Raw genomic sequence first — 24,912 nt, 5'->3', positions numbered from 1 at the left:
CCATATGATTGGCTTATTAGATATTTGCATTAATAAGCAGTTGAACTGGTGTACCTAATAAAGTGGCCGGTGAGTGTATATGTATGCAGTATAGCATGTCACATTGCTGTGTCGTGTCATGTCATCTGCTCAGTATGCCCTCTTTCTCCCTCTGGGAGTAAAAACGACAGTAAACTGCATCATAGCTGAGAATAGCTGAGACATACCATGGTTAGATCAGCCACCTTTTTCACTTCATTATCACCTCAAGTAACACACCCTATACGTACGCTTATTGTGTTCATACCATGGATAAGATTACAGATGCCACATTTTATATGAAGCAGAACACAGCCGAGCAATGTTCAAACACGAGCAGAGTTTAGAAATCTCGAATGCTGTCTGCTTATCTGGTGTGAGGTCATGTAGCAACAAGCCTTCTCTTGAAAATTCATCTCTTCATCTTTCATGCAACCGAGTATTTCAGATGAAGAGGAGGAAGAAGGAAGGTAGAGGAGGGGGTGGGCCAGTGGGGTAATCCAAAACCTCTGCTGCCTAAACTACAGCCCATTCTTTCACTGTGTTTGTGTCGCTCTCATACCATATAAGGAAGAATCAGCCCACCTGAGGCCTGCATACTCATTATGCTGATCGGTGTGCTCAGGGCCTCTGTAAAATAAAACGTCCTTTCAATTTAGCATAAGATTACTTGGACGAATCTATTTGTTGTCTGAGCTTCTCTGTGACCCTAAATGAACTTTGACTTTTTGATTTTTCTATAAAGGAGGACTGTTTACTTAGTTGACAATAACAGCAACATCATTTACAGTAATCAATGCACATATCTGGCAACCCCTGATTGACTCACAGAGAAAAATGCCATATCTATAAAACGCCCATGAAGATAATCTGTCAGTGGTTTACAGGTCAGCTTATAGTTGTCACCTGACCAGTGTTTTATATTTTATGATATCCAATGGGTGACTCATGCCAAAAGCAGTATATGAAGAGTTCAGATGCAAAAGCCTCTAAATGCCATTTGAAATTTTCTTCTAGAATGATCATTTTTATCAAGCTTGTATATTTAAGTTCAGTGATTTCACTTAAATGCCAATGATAATTACCTATTAATTGTTATTTAAGTGAAATTACTGAACTTAAATATACAAGTTTGATCAAAATCATCATTAAAGAAGAAAATTTCAAATGGCATTTAGAGGCTTTTGCATCTGAACTCTTCATATATTCACTTTAGTCTCTCTCTCTCTCTCTCTCTCTCTCTCTCTCTCTCTCTCTCTCTCTCTCTCTCTCTCTCTCTCTCTCTCTCTCTCTCTCTCTCTCTCTATCTATCTATCTATCTCTCCACCCACCACAGTACGGCTCTTTAAATAGGGAAAATCACTGCAGGGTTGCAGGTACAGACAAATCTCTGCATTCCTTCACCACTGACACCCTCCACCAGCCTTCCTGCACTCCAGTTTTCCTGTATTTAGGCTAATATTCAATAAACTCCATCTGACCTGCAAAAGATATTATGATTTTTGTATTAATATAGAAGTAATTTAAGTAGTTATGCATGCAAAGTCAATTTTTATGCAGTTTTTTTGTTTAACACGTAGAAATAAATGGAAATTTGGAAAAAACATTTAATGTGAAAATGTTCAAAACCGCATATTGTAATTCAAAATCCTAAACCTTTGTTTATTTCCATGATCTATTATGAATCCCATAGGCTTTTCATTATTATTGTTATTATTAAATTTTCTCTACATATTTCTTGCATATTTTATAAGTATAACTCAAAATTCTAAAACTTATGTTTATTTCCCGGATAAATAAACCTAACGTCCTAATCAAACGTCACGCTAAATAAATGACCAATCAATGAAAGCTTATGTCTTGAGTGGCAATCAAATGGGCGGGACATTTGGGTTTGTCGACGTTTTATAGCCACGCCCACACAGCTGATTTAAGAGTCAGTGGGAGTTTGCTGAGAGACGTGAGAGGAAACTAGAGAGCTGGACGCCGATGAACAAGCTGGAAAGTATCACAAACGCCAGAGATTTTCGGATACATTTGTCCCAGCGGTGTCATTCTTCCTAAGCAAAAAATTAGAAGATTTGGCATTGGGTCTTCTCAACAAACGGCGCCTGAGGGAAAAGAGGTGAGTGAACTATTTACATTCAGCCACATTTTCACCTGAGCGCGCACCTGAAACCTGTTCTGCACAATCAGCCTGTGCGCGCGCGCTACTCGATGAAGTGATACAAATATTTGAAGTAAAAGAAAATAAAGTTATTAATGGTTTTTAATTTAGGTAGACTCCATTAAACATATTACAAACCATACATGTAACTTGATTACTATTATTATTATAATTCTTATCTATTTTTTTTCTTCACCGCTACCCAAAATAATGTAAAATAGAGTGCACGAGAAACTCCGCTGTCCGTCACATCTCAGTTCAGGTGATCTGTCTAATCTTTGCAACACGCCCAGTTTGCTTTGAGACCAGTTTCTTGCAGTAGACGACCTGATTTGCTCAGCCCTGAGGACGCACATTAAGATCAGACGCGGAACAAGATGCCTTAACTGTTTTGCAACAGTGCCAGTTACAAACTTGCATTAATGTGTCTTCATTTCATTGTGAGGTCACCTAGAACTGCATAAAATGCTCTGTTCGTGGGCAATGTGTCTTCTGTGTTGCTGTTGTTGACTTTCTCAGAGCTGTTGGCATTTAAACCATAAGCAAGGATTGAGCATAAGCCAAGATCAGTGGGATGAGAGAACGTGGTGATGGAGGGATAAAAGAAGGTATGGCACTGCAGGTGACCACTGTGAGCGCAGGACAGACTCACTGTTACAAAGTGAGTCTTATGAAAACACATCTCATATATTACCCCCTTCAAATAAATTACACGCACACATTTTTTTCATGTTTTAAGGGGACATACCGTAACCCACACCCCTAAACCAACCCATCACAGAAAACTTGCTGCAAAAAAACATCACTTGTTCTGCTCATGAGAGCCAAAAAAATGTCCCCACAAGAATTTCAGAGTTGACATCTTTGGGGGGCATTTTGTCCCCATTATGTTGGCTTTACCAGAACACACACACAGACAGTTTTTCTAGCCAATGCCATTTATTAGTTTGCCTCATAGACTTGATATAGGCATATTTCACTCCCCAAAAAGATTTAGTTCAAGCTTATTTTTTAAATTTATACGTAAAATACCAACTTTTTAAAAATGGTCCTAAAATAATAATAAATGCATGATTAAATGCTTGTATTTTTCCAACACAAAATTGGCATTAAATGCATAAGTTGACACAAAATTGCCATGAAATATTTCTATTGTGTATTTGGGTCAAATATAATGGGTATTTTAGTTTTGTGTTGGCCCAATATGTCATCATTTGAGTGAATCTCTCAATTTACATTGTAATAAGCTCAATTTACTAGTTTCAGGCTGTTTTCTGTGGTTCTGCTTCTGTTACACTCATTAAATTCAGGCAGCAAGCTCTAACATGTTACCTTCTAAGGTCTTGCATGAAAGCTCTAGAGGAAGTGTGTCAGTGTGGTGAAGCAACTTTTCAATATCAACACGTTCCAGAAACCATTTCACTATTTTGTTGTGTCACGGATGGCTGATTGTTCCTCTTTGCTCAACTCTGATTACCTCCACTATGATTAACTCTGTTGTCCCTTAAATGTATTTTATGCACTCATGGTTGGTTCCTTTTTTATTCTTGGAATCGGGTGACAACCCATGGTGGGTCAATCCAACAAAGGTGCTTGTCATGTGCAGGTGCACGTGCGGTCATCTGCATTTAATCACAGTGACTGTATTTGAGCTGCTAATGAACTTGCAGACAGAGATGACACCCTGCTAATCTCCTTATCCCCTCATCTCAACAGTACGCTAAACCTGTGCTGTTGTCATCTATTTTCACTTTCTAGATGCCTCTCTATGGTAGCGCCACACTTCGTTTTGGCATCTTGTTGGTCTTTTTTCCACTCTGGTTGAACTGGCAGATTCAAATAAGTTTAGGTCACTGAGAGGAAGTACTTTCATAGTCTGAATACGCAGAGAACTTCGACTCTCATAAGCCTCTCTTTCCCTCCCCTGAGGGACGTACATGTGGGACACTTGAATACTCCCTCACCTGAGTCACATGAAAGAAATCCTAACTGTAGGGCACATTTTGTTTTTTTTTTTCTTCTTAGAACTATATATTACTTATTTTCTTTGTATTATTTTTAACCTCATTACAAATTCTCAACTGAATTTCTGTGCCCTGTTTTGCAACTGTTTTTGAAATGTTTTTAAATATTGCAGTAATGCAACTGATACTGATTTGACACTCATGAGACTTTAAGGACACTCGCAAAGACATTTCAAATAAAAAAAAAAATGGTGGGGGGAAAGTTTGCACGCTTTTAGCATCTCAGATTCTGTTATAAGATGCATGATTTTGTATTGACCTTCTTTTTTTTTTTTTTTACTTTAAAAAAAAAAGTATATATATATATATATATATATATCTCCAGTATTAAACTGGTTTCTTCCACACCAGTAGATCTGTATGGAGGTTATCTTGAGTAACATTGGTATGATATTCATATTATGTATATTAGGATTTAGCAATTTAAGCTCCGGAAAAATAACTAGTCTCTGCTGTCAAAGGAGCTTTGCATAATTATTCATCTGATGTTTTTTATCTGCCATCTGAATATTATCTTAAGTGGGCTCTTGAGATGCAGTTATTAAACATTTTTAAACTTGTGTAGTGCTCTTTAAGCTGTTAAGCCATATTAGGTTTCTTTTTTTTTGACAGAATTAAAGATGTTACTCTTAATTTCTGAGTTCTGGAGTCTTCCGCAGGGTGTGGCGGGTAATGAAATTTTCTGTCCAAACTTGTTTAGGAATTACTCCTTCAGTGCAGATGTTCTCCCCACTTCAAAGTAATAGGAGCTTGTGTCTTGTGTATGTTTGCATCAGCACACAGTAGGTTAAGGAATTTTAAACACAAACCAGCTAAGTGTAAGCATGACACCAGAAGTTCTCGAAGTATTGAAACTGGCTCTCTACATCTCTAATTGCATTGCTGCATAGTTCTGTGTGCAAAATTTTGCATGAACAATTTCTTCAGAATTCACAAGACGCTTTTCTTAGACGTATAATATAATACTTATAATATGAAATGTTTGTAAATTCGAAAGAAAATTGGGAATCTGGGATTTTTTTATTGTTTTTTTTTTTTTTAAATGTGGCCTTTAAGTTGATAGTAGATTTATCCTAAATTGTGAACTGTTTGCTGAATCATGATTTCTGCATGAAAATGTTTAACATGCGCACTCCCACTTGATTAACCACTTTCCAGGTTGGTCAGACTTGGTTTCTAGCCCAACACAAACATTACCAAGCACTTGTATTTGGTGATCTAAAGTTATAAAACACAGTTTGATGGTGTTCAGAAATGAAAGTGGGAGTTTATGGAATTCTTATAATAAAGGGTGGTTAAAAGAATGTACCTTTTAAGGATAAACGGGGGAAGGGAAGCAGCAGTCAGAGAGGCCTGAGCAGGCTTGGTTGTCATTTTATAAAACAATATTGACACAAACATCAGATGTTTGAACGAGTCACCATGAGATGTTTGTGTACAGTTAAGGAACTTTATTGTTTTTTTCGTCACTCGTCAGGCTGGTTTTAGTTCTGTGTTCCTGTGATAACCTTTTTAAAACCATTTAATTCAACCATCAATTTGTCTTCTCTTACGTAGCCAAAATGTCAGACGCAGAGAAGTTCCTCTATGCCAACCGCAACCCTATCAACGACCCTTTGGCGCAGGCAGACTGGTCCTCTAAGAAGCTGGTATGGGTTCCCTCAGAGAAGCTCGGCTTTGAGGCCGGCTCCATCAAAGAGGAGACTGGAGATGAGTGTCTGGTGGAGCTGGCCGACTCAGGCAAGAAGATCAAGGTGAGCAAGGATGACATCCAGAAGATGAACCCACCCAAGTTCAGCAAGGTGGAGGATATGGCGGAGCTCACCTGCCTGAATGAAGCTTCTGTTCTGCACAACCTGAGGGAGAGATACTACTCGGGGCTCATCTATGTAAGTCTGTGTGTGGATTATTTATTTATTTTGCATGTTCTGATGCGTCAAAGAATAGTTTAATTTACTTTTAAACAATTTTCACTTGGAAATTGTTGTTCTTTGTGACATTGACTAGCAAAGAAACTACAAGTAACATTGAATCAAATGTTAAATTTTGAAAGACTAAGATGGTGTTTTCTTGTAAAACGTACTCCAATAGTTTTTATAAAAAGGGATTTTTTTTTTAAAAAAAGTTGTAAATAAGTGTAAGTTCACACATTAACCCTTTTTTTTGCAACATTTTTAATGAAGACTGAATTGAAATACATAAAATAGACCACTTTTACAATTTAGATTTTAAACAGGAAAACAAGAAAGGAAAAAGCCATGACATGACAACCAAACTAAACCCACCTCCATCCCACTTAACATCATATGCAAATATAAAATATAATAGGACTTAGTCTGGTAAGACCTGCAAGTCTGCAAAATATGATAGAATAGTCTGCCATATGTAAAAAAAAAAAAAAACTTGTCCGTGTTTCCTCTCATTGTGCATTTAATTTTCTCAAGTTTCAAGAAGTTACATACCATCAGTAAGCCACTGCGAGACTGACGGAGGGTTTGTAGATTTCCACTGTAAGAGAATTCGACGTCTGGCCAATAAAGATGTGAATTTGAGACTTTCTGTCTGTGCCCAATTAAGTCGATCTGATTTGTCTGGGGTCCCAAAAATAGTGATTAAGGGGCAAGGTTGAAGGTCTATTCCTATTATAATTGAAATTATGTTGAAGAAACCAGACCAAAAGTTGCATAACCACACATTAACCCTTTGACCGTGTAGAAAACTAATATACAAAATGCACAATTATTTTTCATGTTTCATCATTATTAAACCATTGGAATCATCTAATGCCAAGTTATTTGTGGTTGCTAATTGAGTTAAATGTTTATAAAGAGTGAGTATCTGTCAAGAACATTCGTCAATTAGTCGCACTTTTTGTGACGAATGACGTGGACATTTTTTTTCAGACTTACTCTGGGCTCTTCTGTGTGGTAATAAACCCATATAAGCATCTGCCCATCTACACGGAGGAGATCGTAGAGATGTACAAAGGCAAGAAGAGGCATGAGATGCCCCCTCATATCTACGCCATCACAGATACGGCCTACAGGAGTATGATGCAGGGTGAGAAGAACATTTCCCTGCGTGACTCAGACCAAAATGGCACTTCTGTTCATTTGAGAGCACTGTTAATTAATTTTTCTTGATCTTTTAGATCGTGAGGATCAGTCCATATTGTGCACGTAAGCTTGACCTGGCACTAGCCAGTACCAAAATAAAGCATTAAAATGGCCAGCATTGTAGCTCCTTCTAAACTACTTCTTTCCTCAGGGGTGAATCTGGGGCTGGAAAAACTGAAAACACCAAAAAAGTCATTCAGTACCTTGCTCATGTAGCATCATCCAAAACAAAGAAAGATCAAGTAAGTACAAGACTTTCTTTTTTCCTCAGGGTTGTGGCACAGTGAGTGTTGCATGCGTTCACAACATACAAGAGTTGTTAGTCACAGTATTCAGGTTTGAATCAGACCTGCTTCATTCCCAAATCATTTCGCCATGAATATAGCCATGTTGCTGACATGGTGTAAATAAATAACAAATAATTCCCTAATGCCATTCCCCATCTTGCACTCTCTTGTCCGTCTCCATTGGTGGTTTTGGGCTGCATAGAAGTTACAGATATATTGTGCACTGAGATGCCATGAACACATTTACATGGATATAGTCGTGGAACAGTCATCACGAGACTGTTGATTTGTGTGCACAACCGCCAGATAAGACGAGTGCTGATTGTCATGGCAGAGCTGCTGATAAATAACCACATCCATTTTTAATATCAGCTATTGTCTCCAGCCCCCATGTGGTAAATGTTTTGTTAATGTTAGTTTTATCTATTCCTGTTTTTTTTATTATCCCCTTTTTCTGTTGAAGTCTTCCTCCCACAGGGGTTTAATACTCTTCTCTGTCATTTGGACAAGGAAGTCAGAATTCTGTGTTTTGACATTCCTGTATCAGGCCTAGACCTGTTCCCTTTGGATTTCTAAATACCTGCCTATTTGTTCATGGTTTAATACACTATGCCCTTTAAAAAATGTTGAATGTTGCCCCATATGGTTGAAAATGTTCTAAATTTGACTCCCCCCTTCATTTGTGTCCATATTTTGAGACTTTCTCTCTCTATCATCCTGCAGAGCAGTGTCGCCCTGTCACATGTGAGTCCAACCATATCATCCTTCACTTTTCCTGCTGTATACACCCTGGTCATGTGACACCCATGGTTTTCTACTGGCTTTATTATATGGTGTTATGTTGCAAAGTCTCCTAACTGCTTTGGCTAATGCAAATTCTAACACTGGTGTAGAACGGTTTATGAACGTGTGGTTTTTAGCATTATAAATGTAGTGGAAGAATGTACTCGCCTGCAAAAATGGGGTATCAGTTATCGGGCAGAGCTTTCACTTGCAAATCTGTGATCTTGGTCCACTGTGTATTGATGGTTTGGTATATTTGTTTCAAAATGTATGATGTTTCACCAATTGTCTATTAGTTCCTGAAATTGTCCTTTAAATGCACTCATCCCCTTTTATCAACTATTTGTCTGCCAGGGTGAGTTGGAAAAACAGTTGCTTCAGGCCAACCCAATTCTTGAGGCCTTTGGCAATGCCAAGACAGTGAAGAACGATAATTCTTCTCGATTTGTAAGTGTGCACAGACCAATCCAATTGACTCTTTTTTTTTTTAAATTGTCCTGTTAAATTTCGACATAAATCAATATGAGCTTTTTATTCACAGGGAAAGTTTATCAGGATCAACTTCGATGTCAATGGTTACATCGTTGGAGCCAATATTGAGACCTGTATCCTTTTTATTGAATGAACCACCACTTATGAAACTAAAATGTGTGTTAGCTTGTTGCCATTTTTAAAGGGCTCATGCAGAATGTATTTGACTTCTGTTAATCCCCTAACAAGCGTTTTGCAGATCTGTTAGAGAAATCTCGTGCGATCAGGCAGGCCAAAGATGAGCGGGCCTTCCATATTTTCTATTACTTGCTATCAGGAGCAGGAGACAAATTGCGTGGTGAGGACCATTTCATGCAATAAATGCATTTAAGCTATGAATTCTTTAAAATCATACGTGCAGTGTTGGGGCCAACTTTTTGTTAACATGAACATGTATGAATCTTTTCTTAATGTGAATTTAATGTTGAATACCCATGTGACTGTGTAGTATGCTCTAGGACCAATCTGTAAGGAAAGTTTATAACATTTGTTCTCTACTCTACAGCTGAGCTGTGCCTAGAGGACTACAATAAGTACCGTTTCCTGTTGAATGGAAATGTAACTATTGCTGGACAACAGGATAAAGATCTGTTTGCTGAAACCATAGATGCCTTCAGGATCATGGGCATCCCTGAGGAGGAGCAGACAGGTATAGAGACTCAAAGGCACTTTCAAGTTGTGATGTCTTTCATGAATCCGATGAAAGTTCACCATTTTCTCGTGCTGAGAACTATTCTGTATAGTTATTGTAGTATTTTGACTGAACTTGGAGCTTGGGGCTTAACTTGATGTGTTTTAATTATTGCCTCTTGTATAAGGAAATTTAATGCATGTTCTGTTATTGTGTCCCAGGTCTTTTGAAGGTTGTGTCTGCTGTGCTGCAGCTCGGAAACATGAGTTTTAAAAAGGAACGCAACTCTGACCAAGCCTCCATGCCTGATGACACAGGTCTTTCTTCATTAACTTGCACTACAAATTAGTCCCAAGTTCATTTCATTACCAGTACCAAAAATGGCAGAATGCACATTCTGTTCATATTGCTTATTCTAGACTGGAATAAAAAAAATTCGAAGCACTAAATGTCTTGTCCACTTTTTTTTTATTTTTCTTTATCAGCTGCCCAAAAGGTGTCCCATCTCTTGGGCATGAATGTGACCGATTTCACACGTGCCATTCTCACACCACGCATCAAAGTGGGCCGTGATTATGTTCAGAAGGCACAGAGTCAGGAACAGGCTGAGTTTGCGGTGGAGGCCCTGGCCAAAGCCACGTATGAGAGACTGTTTCGCTGGTTGGTTATGCGTATCAACAAAGCTTTAGACAAGACAAAGCGCCAGGGTGCTTCTTTTATCGGAATCCTGGACATCGCTGGATTTGAGATCTTCGAGGTGTGAAAGTGTTTTGAAAAAAAAAAAAAAATGTGTTTATTATAATTGGTCATTTTGATTTAACTCTTTTTCTCTTTGTAGCTGAACTCATTTGAGCAGCTCTGCATCAACTACACCAACGAGAAGCTTCAGCAGCTGTTTAACCACACCATGTTCATCCTGGAGCAGGAGGAGTACCAGCGTGAAGGTATTGAATGGAGCTTCATCGACTTCGGCCTTGACCTGCAGCCCTGCATTGACCTCATTGAGAAGCCTGTAGGTTGATTCTTGACTCTTCAGACTTTGTAGAATTTATTTTTCTCGATTCAAACCCTCCTGCATACCTTGATTTAAAACAAAAATATCTCTCTCTCTGTCAGACTGGTCCTCCTGGAATCTTGGCTCTGTTGGATGAGGAGTGCTGGTTTCCCAAAGCCACAGACAAATCCTTTGTGGAGAAAGTAGTCCAGGAATTGGGCAACAACCCAAAATTTCAAAAGCCCAAGAAGCTCAAAGATGATGCTGACTTCTGTATCATTCACTATGCTGGAAAAGTGAGCTCTTATGTGTTTTAAATACTGGGATTAGCATATGTTTGTAAAGTGATACTGTGGACATCTGTTATTCATGAAGTCATATTTGGAAAGCCATGTCTGTGGAAATTGCTGAGGTGGGCAACTGAGTTCAGGCATCACAATGTTATAAAGCACAGTATGAAAAGTAAATTTATTTAGATGTTTACATGCTCTGGAACATGACCTTTCCCTCACCATTTAAATCTAATCCCGATTTGAATTGGGTTGAAGAGAGATTTTTCTTTTAGAAAGGTTTCATTTGTGTCTGTCTGGTCCTCCACAGGTTGATTACAAGGCTACTGAATGGCTAATGAAAAACATGGACCCTCTGAATGACAATGTGGCAACTCTGCTTAACCAGTCATTGGACAAGTTTGTGTCGGAGCTCTGGAAAGATGGTATGGGACTCTCCAGATGACAAATTAACATTCCTTATTTAGAGTATATCAGATGTCACTAATGTCTAAAGTTGACGACAATCCACCTGCTGCATTGAGCTTTTGTTGGTCAGGCTTTTAGGTCGTCATAGAGAAAAGTGAGTCTGAATCTGCCAGTGTGTAATATGCAGGTTGTCTGCTATTGTTCATCCTGGACATTAAAAGACTCCAACACAAGAGTGTTTAAGATGACTTAATGTTTATTTGTGGTTTCCTGCATAATGTTTTTATTTTTTAATCAGTGGACCGGATTGTGGGATTAGACAAAGTGGCTGGAATGGCTGAATCATTGCACGGAGCCGTCAAGACTCGTAAGGGAATGTTTCGTACAGTAGGACAACTGTACAAAGAGCAGCTAACAAATCTGATGACCACCCTCAGAAATACCAACCCTAACTTTGTCCGATGCATAATCCCCAACCATGAGAAGAAGGTGAATAGAGAAACTTTACATCCCATCCTCAAAACATTTGTGTAGCCATTCAGGTGGTTCATGCATCTTTTGTGGCATTTAACAATTAACTCCCTGCTCTTCCCCTCTAGGCTGGCAAATTGGCACACAACCTGGTTCTAGAACAACTAAGATGTAATGGAGTTCTAGAAGGAATTCGGATCTGTAGACAAGGGTTCCCCAACCGCGTTGTCTTCCAAGAGTTCAGACAAAGGTATTTGGATTATCATGAATGTTAAGTATTTGAACTGCTTGTCTGACGTAGTACTAATTTATGGGAATTATGCATACCCAGAATGCAGGGCTTGACTTTAGTACCTATAGACTTGTTGAATCATCTTATTCCTAGTCTCTAAATAATTTTTTTTCCCAAATGTAATTTCAGATATGAGATTCTCACGCCAAATGCCATCCCCAAGGGCTTTATGGATGGGAAGCAGGCCTGTGTCATCATGGTAAGAGTTGACATTACTAAGATAATTAATACTTTGTTTAAAAATGTATCGTAATGTATTTTCTCTTCCAGATCAAAGCCCTGGAGCTGGATTCGAACTTGTACCGTATAGGTCAAAGTAAAGTGTTCTTCAGGGCTGGTGTTCTTGCCCACCTGGAAGAGGAGAGAGATATGAAGATCACTGATGTCATCATCACCTTCCAGGCCTGGTGTAGAGGATATGTTGCTAGGAGGTATATGTATTTAAATGTATAAATTTATACAGATCTGTTTTCCAGGACACCACAGCTAAGAGCGATTTGAAGCACTAAAAATGATGGTCTGTGTTTGCAACCTTGGCTGATCATTTCTAAATGACTCTGAAAGGTTGTCTTGGATGATAGATGATTGAAGATTTCTGTGGTGTTAATTTAAACAGGACTATTAGACTGACGAGGTTTGTTTTACATAGAGCCTTTGCCAAGAGGCAGCAGCAGCTGAATGCCATGAGGGTGATCCAGAGGAACTGTGCAGCCTATTTGAAACTCAGAAATTGGCATTGGTGGCGACTCTTTACCAAGGTATGCTTATAGGTTCAAACATCTGTATGTTTATTGGAGATCAACCAGAGATCTAAAAGCAATGTCAACTTTTCTTTCTCCAGGTAAAGCCTTTACTGCAGGTGACCAGACAAGAAGAGGAAATGGTCGCCAAGGAGGAAGAGTTGGTCAAGATGAAGGAGAGACAGCAGGAGGTTGAAGACATGCTGAAGGAGTTTGAGAACAAACAACAACAGGTATGAATGTATGATGGGGTTCCCCCCCCCCCCCCCCCTACAAGGTGACTCCTTATTCACTCTTGGTGTCCATAAACTTATTGTTATTCCCTGTAACAGATAAATAAAGAAAAGATGGCTCTTCAGGAGCAGTTGCAGGCAGAGACCGAACTGTGTCAAGAGGCTGAAGAGATGAGGGCACGTCTTGCTGCACGCCTGAATGAGCAGGAGTATGTCATGCATGACCTGGAGTCCCGCTTGGAGGAAGAGGAGGAGAAAGTTGCACAGTTTCTAATGGAGAAGAAGAAGATGCTACAGAACATTTCGGTGAGGGGGACGTTTGAATTAAATTTACTTCCCAAATACAAACTTTAAATGTCAGTTTAGAGGTTCATACCAAGTTAGTTGATTCGTGTTTAATTGTAATTTGAAAAATCCTTTCTCAGGATCTGGAGCAGCAACTGGATGAAGAGGAGGGTGCCAGACAGAAGCTGCAATTGGAGAAGGTCACCATGGATTCCAAGCTGAAGAAGATTGAGGAGGAAATTATGGTTCTTGATGACCAAAACGCCAAACTTTCCAAGGTCTGAAGATTTTATTTATTTATTTTTTTTTTTCTGCTTTTACATAAATCAACAATGAGGTAGTTTAAATTCCACGTTTCAGAGATTGGGGGAATCAATATATTGTTTTGATTCCACCATATGATTCTTACCTCGAATAATTCTAAAGTAGTATTTAAGTACTACTACAATATTTCTCCTGAAAGAGTTTTTTGCAGCAGATTATGCAGGTCAACCATTTCCACGTGTAGTAAAAACAATTTAGTGCTTCTTGTTCTGATGGTGATGGTTGTATGTGGGTATCTGATCTTACAGGAGAAAAAGCAGCTGGAGGAGAGAGTCTCTGAGTTCACCACTAACCTGGCTGAAGAGGAAGAGAAATCCAAGAGTTTGCAGAAACTCAAGAACAAACATGAGACAATGATTACTGACCTGGAGGGTAAGTATATAGACCCCTTTTGCGCCAACGTCACAGCATTAACTGGAGGCAAAACAAAGGGAAAACTGGAGGCGGCTAATAAAAACCCGCACAGATTTGGCTACATAAGGAGCTTAATTTATTGTTTATTATTATTATTAAATGACATCCTGTGGTGTTGGGTGTAAAAATCAATGAAAAATGAATATGCTTCATCTGGAATTTATATTTCTAGAAAATATTCACATCATTAAAATTGCACTGTAATGTCACGCTTTACATTGTCGTCTTTGCGCTGGCTAGGCAGAACTGCGGATCGTACCTCAAGTCTTGCACATGACCATTCAGCACATAGTTATAGGCCTAGGCATCTAAAGATTTATCAGATTGTGTCAGATTGTCCGTACGGTTCAGCCGTCTGGTTCTGTCCTTTAAAATTAAATTTTGCAACATTAGGCAAAAGACCTTGCACATTAAGATCAAATCGGATTTTCTCCAGTAATTGTTAAACAAGCCAACAAAACCTGCAAAGTAACGTTAAGGAAGCTGCCAGAGGGATTGTTCTGCCTCCACCTAAGCTCTGCCCACAAAAAACGTCACCATGTTTAGTAACTGAAAAGTGGTCTATATTCACGACCCTCAAATAATTATGAACCAGAATTTTGAAAACGCATGTCTAAAGTCAGCCCAAGAATGCAAATAACTTGTGTATGATGTCTCTTTATTGCTGTATTTGCAGGAGCAAATAATTGTTGCTTTGTTCTCTTTGCTACATCTCCATTCACCTTAATTGTTCATATCTCCTTTACACTCTCAGATCGTTTAAGGAAGGAAGAGAAGATGAGGCAAGAGTTGGAGAAGAACAGGCGAAAGTTGGAGGGCGACTCTACGGAGCTGCATGATCAGATCGCAGAGCTTCAGGCTCAGATTGCAGAGCTCCGTGCCCAACTGGCCAAGAAAGAGGAAGAGCTCCAGGCTGCACTCGCGAGGTGAGCGAAACGTTTAGCTGTAATTTGAGATTTTCATCTGTCTTAACACTTGGTTTTTGTGCCCTAGCTAAATTTTTTTGTAATTTTTTGTTGTAGGATTGAAGAGGAAGCTGCTCTGAAGAATGCTGCCCAGAAAAACATTCGTGAGCTTGAGGCCCAGCTCTCAGAGTTGCAGGAAGATCTGGAGCTGGAGAAAGCTGCCCGAGCTAAAGCCGAGAAACACCGCAGGGACCTGGGAGAGGAGCTGGAAGCGCTGAAGACAGAACTTGAGGACACGCTGGACTCTACTGCTGCTCAGCAAGAACTCAGGTCAGCCATGAGGAAAACTGACTGGGCTTGACTTATTTGAGATTTTTTGCAACAGCTTGTTTGTTCACTTTCAAAGATATACATTCAAAACAATGTTTTGGGGTCAAATTCATTTTAAAAATGTGTTTCTTCCTGTCTTAAGGACTAAGCGAGAGACTGAAGTGACTCTGCTGAAGAAGACTCTGGAAGATGAGGCTCGTTCACATGAACAGATGCTGGTTGAAGTGCGACAGAAACACAACCAGGCCCTTGAAGAACTCAATGAACAGCTTGAACAGTCCAAGAGGGTGAGACCATGTGCCTGTGCTGCTTCAATAATTATAAGGGAATGGAAATTGTAAAAGTGCTGATCCTTTGAGTGTCATTTAAAAGGGTGCTGCAATTTTTTAATCATTATTATTATTGACCTTTGTGTTGAGGTAGTGTCTCTCTGAGAAGTGTGTGAACATATTTCTTTCCTCCCAAAAAAGCAAACTTTCTAGAAACTTGTTAACTGACTCTCACTGTTGTGTCCCTCAGAATAAAGCATCTGTGGAAAAAGCAAAACAGGCTCTGGAGAGTGAACGCAGTGAGCTTCAGATTGAACTTCAGTCATTATCCCAAGGCAAAAATGAGTCTGAGCACCGCAGGAAGAAAGCCGAATCACAGCTCCAGGAGCTGCAAGTCAAACACGTAGAGAGTGAGAGACACAAACAGGAACTGGCTGATAAAGTGGCTAAAATGCAGGTATTGAGACTAAAATTTGCAATTATACGTCAAAGTATGAAAATCTGAGATCCATTTAGAGCAAACTTGTTGTACCTACTTTAATGTATGCAATACAATATAATTTTAATGTTTAGGTGGAGCTTGATGCTCTTAATGGAACCCTAAGCAAGGTGGAGAGCAAATCCATCAAAGCTGCCAAAGATTGTTCTACCGTTGAATCTCAACTCAAAGACACGCAGGTACAATTTGGTCATACACTATTGTGCATCATTCAGACACTTATCACTGGAGCATGCTGAGTCATTGTATTATTGGTCGCAAGTAGTTCCTACTTGCCCTAAAATAAATGCAGAGCGAATCACAGGTGATGCAGGTAAAAAAAGATTTCATTCTGAATTGGTTTATATTGTTTTCCTTTGTGGTTAGGCGTTGCTGGAGGAGGAGACCAGGCAGAAGCTTGCGCTCTCCACTCGTCTTCGGCAAATGGAGGATGAACGGAACAACCTGAAAGAGATGCTGGAGGAGGAAGAGGAGAGCAAGAAAAATGTTGAGAAGCAGCTATACACTGCTCAAACTCAGGTGTGTGTGCCCTTGAGTCGGTGGATAATGCTGGCCTTGGACCAGTTTGTCTGAGTAAACTTTCTTATTCCACTTAGATTTTTAGATTAGAAATGTAATTGTTTTTTTTTGTTTCAGTTGGTTGAGATGAAGAAAAAGGTTGAGCAAGAGGCCCAAAGCCTGGAGAGCTTGGAGGATGGGAAAAAGAAATTGCAGAGAGAGGTGGAAGGCATCATGCAACAGTTGGAGGAGAGGAGCGCTGGCTACGATAAACTGGAGAAGACCAAGACCCGTCTACAGCGGGAGCTAGATGATGTCCTGGTGAACCAAGATCATCTGCGTCAGACCGTTCTGGAGCTGGAACGCAAGCAGAAAAAGTTTGACCAGGTGGAGAACAGTATTTGCCTGTTAATAGAGCAGAAATGTATTTATGAACGCGTCATGGGGTATTTCAAATGCTGCTACTCCGGGTGTTTTCTGCAAGTTAAAAAAAATTATTGGTGACTCCTTATTTTAGTGTCATTGTTGTATGCGGTAACTATCGTAATAGCTATAAATTATGTGTAATTTCATGCAACCAACCCCAAACCTAATTATAACCCTAGTGACAGTACGTGTAGTTAGTTAATATTTTGATCACCTTCACAGTCTAGCAGTCCTTTGTGATATAATACCTCAATTTGTGCAGATGCTGTCTGAGGAGAAGACTATCTCTCTGAAGTACGCTGAGGAAAGGGATCGTGCCGAGGCAGAGGCCCGTGAGAAAGAGACCAGAGCTCTGACTCTGACCCGAGAGCTGGAGGCCATCACTGATTTGAAGGATGAACTGGAGCGGGTCAACAAGCAGCTCAGAACTGAGATGGAGGACCTGATGTCATCCAAGGATGACGCTGGCAAGAGTGTATGTGAAACGCAAGCATTATATGTCCAGAGTCCCACGTAGTCAATTTTATCCTTTAACTCATCCTTGATCACCAAAATGACTTGGAAAAACAAGTACAGTTAACTTTTTTAAATGCCTTAAAATAGCTTGAATGGAACTCCACACCCTTGCCATTTACTATATGTGGTTCTATGAATATGCAAATTAGCCCCACCTCCGTCACCAAGTGGATCTCTGCGCTGGTGTGTGATCCATGTTGTTGTGATTGGTTACAAGGTAGTCTGTGATGTCAAACACCAGTGATTTCAAACCGAGTATTTTCTTCTTAACTGCAGTGAACCAATGGTGTTCACCTTCTAAATTTGCACATGGTTAGTTTTAAAGCATATTGAAAACACCACAGACATATAAACAACATTAAAAGCTTGATTTTTATCATAGGGGGACTTTAAAACCAATGTCTAGGCTAGCAGGTTTGGGTTTTGGAACAGAGTTGTGAAGATGTAAAGTAAGACAACTACGATAGCTGCTTTTGGTCAATTTACAGCAGTGAAGGCAGGTTGAGAATGAAAAGTACATTTATTTCAAAACCAAAAGGACTTTTCGAATGGTTCAACTGTTAATTTATTCAAGAGTAAAAAATGGCTAACTGTTTTGGAACAGAGCTAATGTCTACAAGCCAAGATATAACCAAAGCATCTGTTAAATTAAAGATTTTGTAATTGATTTAATTCACTTACAAAATACTCAAGGAATAATTACATGTTTAAAATTTAAAGTCTTCCGCCTTGCATTGAAAATAAAATGTATAGTCCCTGCAGGTCTAGCTCATTGTTGTAAACCAGAATGTTTGGCATGAGGTAAGATTCATTATCTTTGACTGGTGGGCAAATATAGCACTCTCATCCTGTGCGCTTTGGCAACAATTTGTTAAAAAGGAGGTCATGATTAATTCTCACCACTTATCTTAGTTGTGCTCAAAGTTTTATTTTCTTTTTAAGGTGCATGAGCTTGAGCGGGCCAAGCGAGGAATGGAACAGCAGTTGGAGGAAATGAAGACTCAGTTAGAGGAGCTGGAGGATGAACTGCAGCTCACGGAAGATGCCAAACTGCGCCTGGAGGTCAACATGCAGGCCATGAAGGCTCAGTTTGACCGAGACCTGCAGGCCAGAGATGAGCAGGGTGAGGAGAAACGGAAGCAGCTTGTCAAACAGGTATGTGCTCACCTGCCCAATGCAGAACCAGGTAATTGGAGATGCTGATAAATGTTGAGTAACTGGGGAAATGCACAAAAACTACTGATATTGTAATTGAATGCGTTAGGTGCGTGAGATGGAGATGGAGCTTGAGGATGAGCGGAAACAGCGGGTTCAGGCCGTATCTGTGCGCAAGAAGCTTGAGCTGGACCTGTCGGAGTTGGCTGCTCAGATTGACTCTTCCAACAAGGCTCGAGATGAGGCCCTCAAACAGCTCAAGAAACTACAGGTAAGAAACTACACATGCACGGGCATGACTTGCATTTAAATTGGTGGGGATTTTTGGTTTCTAGAACCAGAGATCAGATCTGTACTTTTGCCTGATGAATAAAAATTGCAATTGGAGTACTTAAATTAACATCTACTGCATGAACTTCATGACTTCCCTCTTGTTTTGCAGGCCCAGATGAAAGAACAGCTGAGAGAGTTTGAGGAACTGCGTCTATCCAGAGATGAAGTTCTTAACCAGGCCAAAGAAAACGAGCGCAAGATCAAGAGCATGGAGGCTGAGGTTATTCAGCTACACGAGGTTTGTCTTTACTTTTTCAGGTTGGATTTTCAGAAATTAATTTTAGTGTTCGTTTAGACTGAAAGGATTCTTTATGGAAGAATTAGGCATGTGGAAAATGTTTCCTTTTTATCTCTGTAGGATCTGGCTGCTGCTGACAGAGCAAAGAGACAAATCCAGCAAGAGCGAGATGAGCTTCAGGATGAGATCAATAGCCAGAATTCCAAGAAGTGAGTTACCTGCTGCTATTGTGATGTGTTGTCTGATTTTTTTTTTTCTAGGACTAATTGTTTGGTGCAATGATACCCTACCAAAGTATATTGGGTATCTTATACAGGGTTCCTATGCAGTTTGGAAAAGTATGGAATTTGAGTAATTTCCAGGTCTGGAAAAGTATGAAAAAAATAAATAAAGCAGAATATGGAAAACTATTAGCATTTCCAGACCATTGCCCCCATTTATTTTTCTATAATAGAAAATCTAATAAATTTAAAAGAATTTAATGAAAATAAATGATCACACAAGTGTGTTCATGGCAGCTGTTCAGCGAGTCTTTAGTGATCGTCAAACACAACTGAAGTGTTTTGGGTTTCTTATGATATTCTTAGCACTGTATTACAGAGCCTCTAAAAGGACCTTTTAAAAAATGTAGACTTTCGTGTGCTCCCGAGAAACGATTAATCTTATTAGCATTGACACAAAATGGGCTGATGGCACAATTGTCTTTTTTAATTGGACATTAGGCCTTGATATTAGAGCTACTACCCAAAAGAAAGCCAAATCTTGAGCAAATTGGCCAAGATTTCTATTAATTCATGTGTCGATGTTCTCTTTTTCTTCATAGTAAGATAGGGACACAAAGGACATGGGTTAGAGTAGAAATTGTGATGCGTAAGCATGAAGAAAATTCCTGTACATGAAATCAGATATAGGAATTTATCCCCCCTTTTGACTGGGATCGAAAACAGTCAAGAGTGAGGTGATGGGGTGGTGAAGGGATGCTGTGAAACTGTCATGGGACAGAGGTCATACCAGCTTCTTCTTGTGCTGATTGGTTGAGTACCTGAATGTGCTTCTCTCAAAAAGTTGTTGCATAAAAATTCATGAAGTAAAAAGTTTATTGTGGGCATGCAAAAGTGTGTATAGACTACTGTATGCCACTCCTTGTGCATACAAAAATCTTTACAATTAATGGCAAAATAAATGTTAGGAAATGTAAGCTGATATTTCCTAATGACGAACAAAATATATAAATAACTGGCTTAACCACTTTTTGTGGTAAATACTAAAATGCCTACGACTTTTGCACAATAGTGTGTATGCATACACGTGAGGTTGTTTTTTTTTAAATTGTTTTTCATGCGCTTGCAATTTCTAGTTTTTTAAACATGCATGCATACTATAACCCATGTCTACTGACACTACAGCAAAATGTATAAATAACTGGCTTAAAACCTTTTAGGAGGGGGGATTCTTAAATGCATGTCTGAGAATGGGAATATTCTCAAATGCATGTCTGATGATTCAGTCTCTTAAAATCCCTCCTTGTCGTGAGCCTACTCTGCTCTGATTGACCAGTCTGTTGTGATTGGTCTACCACTCGTCAGAAGCTAAATGCCCGTATTACGCCCTATAGCGATTTATACGCACCGTAAAGATGGTTGCAATGTTGTCGACTTAACCGTATCAATCCGGGCTAGAGTCTGATGATGAAACATTGGAAGGTCTAGTTATTCAACCCGAACCTCCATCGCAAGCACGACTTGAGCAGGACGTTTATCAGTGATGTGATTTATCAGAAAACCCAGTTGAAAATGTACATCAATAATCATACTGATAAAGTGGGTACTGTCCCATCGTTAATAAACATGGAGCATTTGGAAACCTCATTTAGACTTCATGGAGATTTGAGAAGCATTCCTCAAAAGGTTGTATCGCTGTGGTAATTTATTTTAACCAGACTCTTCACATCCTCTCTGAAGATTTTCAGACCATATTCAGAGTCTGGAATTTTGAAATGGAAAATGTGTTGGAACCCTGCTTAAAGTGTTGAGTGGTTTAAATGTGTTTTTTTTTTTTTTTTCTCTGTCAGCTCACTGAGCAGCGACGAAAGGAGAAGAATTGAGGCACGTATTGCTCAGCTTGAGGAAGAACTTGAGGAAGAACATCTCAACGTTGAGCTGGTCAATGATCGACTGAAGAAAGCAACACTGCAGGTAGAGTACTATGAGCTTAATGAGATGCGCTCATCCAAATTGTTCCCAATTTTTGCTATCATATGTTCATCATGATGCTCTGCTGCTAATGGCTTTTTTGTTTGAACCACAGGTTGAACAGGTTACAACTGAGTTGTCTGTAGAGCGTGGTAATAGCCAGCGTCTGGAGGGTTTGCGCTCACAGCTGGACCGCCAGAACAAGGACCTAAAGCAGAAGCTTCAGGAGTTGGAAGTAGCTGTAAAGAGCAAGTACAAGTCCACCATTGCTGCACTGGAGGCCAAGATCCCACAGCTCGAAGAACAGTTGGATATTGAGATGAAGTGAGTAATAGTAGAGATGGTTTGTGTAGATTATAAGCAACTTTTATACTCCGCAGGGACTGGCATGCCACACTGATATCTTCATGGATATCCGCTAGACTATAGAGCACTTCAATTTCCCCAGTAAAAGGTCTTTGTTAATAACCTTCCTCTGTGCTCAACTCTTCAGGGAGAGGCAGCAGTCCACTAAACAGGTGCGACGTGTGGAGAAGAAACTCAAAGAGGTGTTACTGCAGGTTGAGGACGAGAGACGCAATGCTGATCAATTCAAAAATGAGGTGGGTTTAGGACGGGCTTTAAACAAGCTTATTGCATTTTAAATGCAAAGGATGATCTTAAGAGGAAATTTCTCAGATGATTTTTAAGAAAAACTACAATAAATTTAAACTCCATGCTTGTTTCGTTGCCATTGTCTTTTTCTGAAATGTAAGTATCGTGGTATGGTAACCTTGTATTTTGAGTGCAGTTCTTAATGAAATCTTCCTCTGTCAGTGTGAGAAGCTGAACACTCGTTTGAAGCAGTTGAAGAGGCAGCTAGAAGAGACCGAGGAGGAAGCAGCTCGCGCTAATGCCTCACGCAGGAAGATGCAGAGAGAGCTGGAAGATGCCACGGAGTCCGCTAATGCTATGAACCGAGAGGTCAGCACCCTAAAGAACAAACTCAGGTGTGTAATCCGCTGCCTTGTGATTAATCATGGTATCATTTCTCTGCAAACATCACTTTTAAACTTGCTGACAAATCAGTCAAACATTTGTACTTTTCTATGCCACATATATAAAACTTATGTCTTCTCCAGGCGTGGAGATTTCACTGTCAACGTACGCCGTACAGTTGGACGCACTGGTGTGGAAAGTGATGAGGAGAACGATTTGAAAAGTGAGGGATCAGAGCCAACTCCTGAGTAAATATCAGTATATGAAAGCTGAGCCCATTGGTGTACCAGATGAGCTATTTTGTCGGTCTAAATGATTTTTGTATGCTTCGAAGGCAACTGTATCCTTAATGGGGGTTTCACTGCAATTTCAATGTTTTAAAACCGTTTTGGGCCAAACAGTCATCCAAGCCTTTAGACTAACTGTGCATACAAGATAAAAGAAAAATAAATAAAATAAAAAGTTCGATCCGATCTGTTACCCTTTTGATAACTGCATTGAATAAATATTGGCTATTTATATTTTACATGGGAGTATTTTACAAAGTAAATTAATGTTTGAAACTTTTTATAACTGATAATGGGAAGAAATTTCCTTTCGCAATCTTGCATAATCCAGGATTTTCAAGATATTATCCATCAACAAATGATTCATCTTCCAGCCGTTTTGTTTCAAGAGCACTTGAGCACCAATTAAGCCTTTTTCTAGTTATTTCACCGTCACTTTTCCTCCTCGTGGTTCAAAATGAGACGGTTTGCCTTAATTACATAAATATTGTTTGTTTTGCGAGTTCTCACTCAGGACTTGTAGCCCACATTATTACGAACTATTTGCACGTTCATATTTCTTTTTTTGTTCTTGCATGATGTTTTGAAGTTTACACTAGGTGGTGGGTGTGTAAAAAATCATTTGTATTTGTCTTTATTTTTGGTACTTTTCAATGCATTTGCTAAGATGTCTCTTTCATACAGTACTTTGCTAGCATTATACTCTCCCTTTTTCTGTATGTTCGTAACAGATGTGATAGACCTATAAATTGTCAAACTTCCAGTGAAATTGTAGTGGACTGACTGTATTTGGAACAATGGAAATTATTTTCCTCTCACTTTTAATGTCACATGATTTCATTGCTTCTGATTAAAGCTTTGTCTTTTGTACTCAATTTTACCCCTAATATTTCTACAAACACAGTATTTCATTAAAGACATCGATTTTTGGCAACTGGTTCAAAGAGTTTTCTTAATGAATGGAGGTAACTAATGGTTATGGTTCTTTGCTGTGTAAGTTGAAACTTTAGAAGGGCTCATCTATGAGATGAAAAACACCAGGCTGTTTATGTAATGAATGTACAATACTTTATTAAATTGTAAATTAATGTACTGGTAATATTAGAGGGCAAACTATTTAAAATCTTTTTTAACTTTAATTCCAAAACGATGCATGATTCAGGTTTGTTAAATGTATTACAAATAAGAGCATTGTTAAAGGAGTAGTTCATTTAAAAAAAAAAAACTTCTGCTGATAATTTACTCATCCCCATGTCATCCAAGATGTCCATGTTATTCTTTTTTATTTTTTAGTCGTTCCAGGATTTTTCGCCATATAATGGACTTCAATGGGAACGAAATGGTTCAAGGTCCAAAAGACCGTTTCAGTGCAAACCGTCCAAAGGGCTTTAAACAATTCCAGACAATGAATAAGGGTCTTATCAAGCGAAAAGACTGCTAAAAAAAATAGTTTTATAAGCTCAAATGGTCATTGCTCTGTTCTGTGATGCATGTTAGTGACTCTCCAGTTTGAACTTATCAAAATGAACAAATCTTTTTTTCGTGTCATTTGGTTCATTTAACGAACTAAATGAGTTGACTCTGAAAAAGATTTGTTCAATTTGATGAACGAGTTCAAATAGAAGAGTCACGAACGCGCATCACGGAACAGAGTAAGGTGACCTTTTGAGCTTATAAAACCTAAACTTTGTTTTTTTTTAAATGAGCGATCATTTCGCTTGATAAGACCCTTATGCATCATATGGAATCGTTTAAAGCCCTTTGAGCAGTTTGCACTGAAACTGTCTTTTGGACCTTGAACCGTTTGGTTCCCATTGAAGTCCATTATGGAGAAAAATCCTGGAGAGTTTTCATCAAAAAACCTTAATTTCTCTTCGACCGAAGAAATGAATGACATGGATAATGGATCTCTTGGATGACAAGGGGGTGAGTAAGTTATCAACAAAAGTTTTTTTTTTTGTTTTTTTTTAAGTGAACAACTACAATATTTGGAAGAATGTGGGTAATTAAACCCTCGGCCCACTGACTTTCCAGCCTATGGAGAGAAAAAAAATTTGGAAGTCAGTCTGGGCCCATCAATGGTTTAATTACCCATATTCTTTAAAATATCTTTTGTGTTCAGCTGCAGAAGAAATAGGCTACATTCAAACAGGCTTGTTGGAACAACTTGAGGGTGAGTAAATGATGACGGTGTTTTTTTTTTTTTTTGGAGGGGGGGTGAACTATCCCTTTCAATGAGTCACTTTGTTAGGGATGGGAAAACATACCTCGATGTTCC

At 39.1% G+C, this 24,912-nt stretch overlaps 1 protein-coding gene across 1 annotated transcript; it reads left to right on the top strand.

The window, feature by feature from the left end:
- Positions 1-1,949: 1,949 nt before the first annotated feature.
- On the top strand, positions 1,950-23,568 carry myh9a (myosin, heavy chain 9a, non-muscle). The gene is made up of 41 exons (XM_039663841.2): positions 1,950-2,143; positions 5,767-6,098; positions 7,113-7,269; positions 7,361-7,388; positions 7,477-7,567; positions 8,336-8,356; positions 8,750-8,842; positions 8,937-9,000; positions 9,126-9,224; positions 9,432-9,575; positions 9,779-9,874; positions 10,043-10,314; positions 10,396-10,569; positions 10,674-10,847; positions 11,152-11,266; positions 11,548-11,738; positions 11,849-11,970; positions 12,142-12,211; positions 12,283-12,443; positions 12,662-12,770; positions 12,854-12,985; positions 13,085-13,291; positions 13,411-13,548; positions 13,843-13,966; positions 14,763-14,934; positions 15,031-15,243; positions 15,386-15,530; positions 15,763-15,969; positions 16,086-16,190; positions 16,378-16,530; positions 16,648-16,896; positions 17,198-17,410; positions 18,394-18,606; positions 18,716-18,877; positions 19,049-19,177; positions 19,298-19,386; positions 21,249-21,372; positions 21,485-21,693; positions 21,863-21,971; positions 22,186-22,358; positions 22,491-23,568. The coding sequence occupies exons 2-41, from the start codon at positions 5,772-5,774 to the stop codon at positions 22,597-22,599; spliced, it is 5,883 nt and encodes a 1,960-aa protein (XP_039519775.2). The 5' UTR covers positions 1,950-2,143; positions 5,767-5,771; the 3' UTR covers positions 22,600-23,568.
- Positions 23,569-24,912: the final 1,344 nt, after the last annotated feature.

This window comes from Pimephales promelas, chromosome 8 (assembly GCF_988280905.1).
Source record: "Pimephales promelas chromosome 8, fPimPro1.hap1.1, whole genome shotgun sequence".
NCBI classification, from domain to species: Eukaryota; Metazoa; Chordata; class Actinopteri; order Cypriniformes; family Leuciscidae; genus Pimephales; species Pimephales promelas.
Note: the sequence above shows the minus strand (reverse complement) of the source record. Positions and strands in the feature narration are given on the sequence as shown.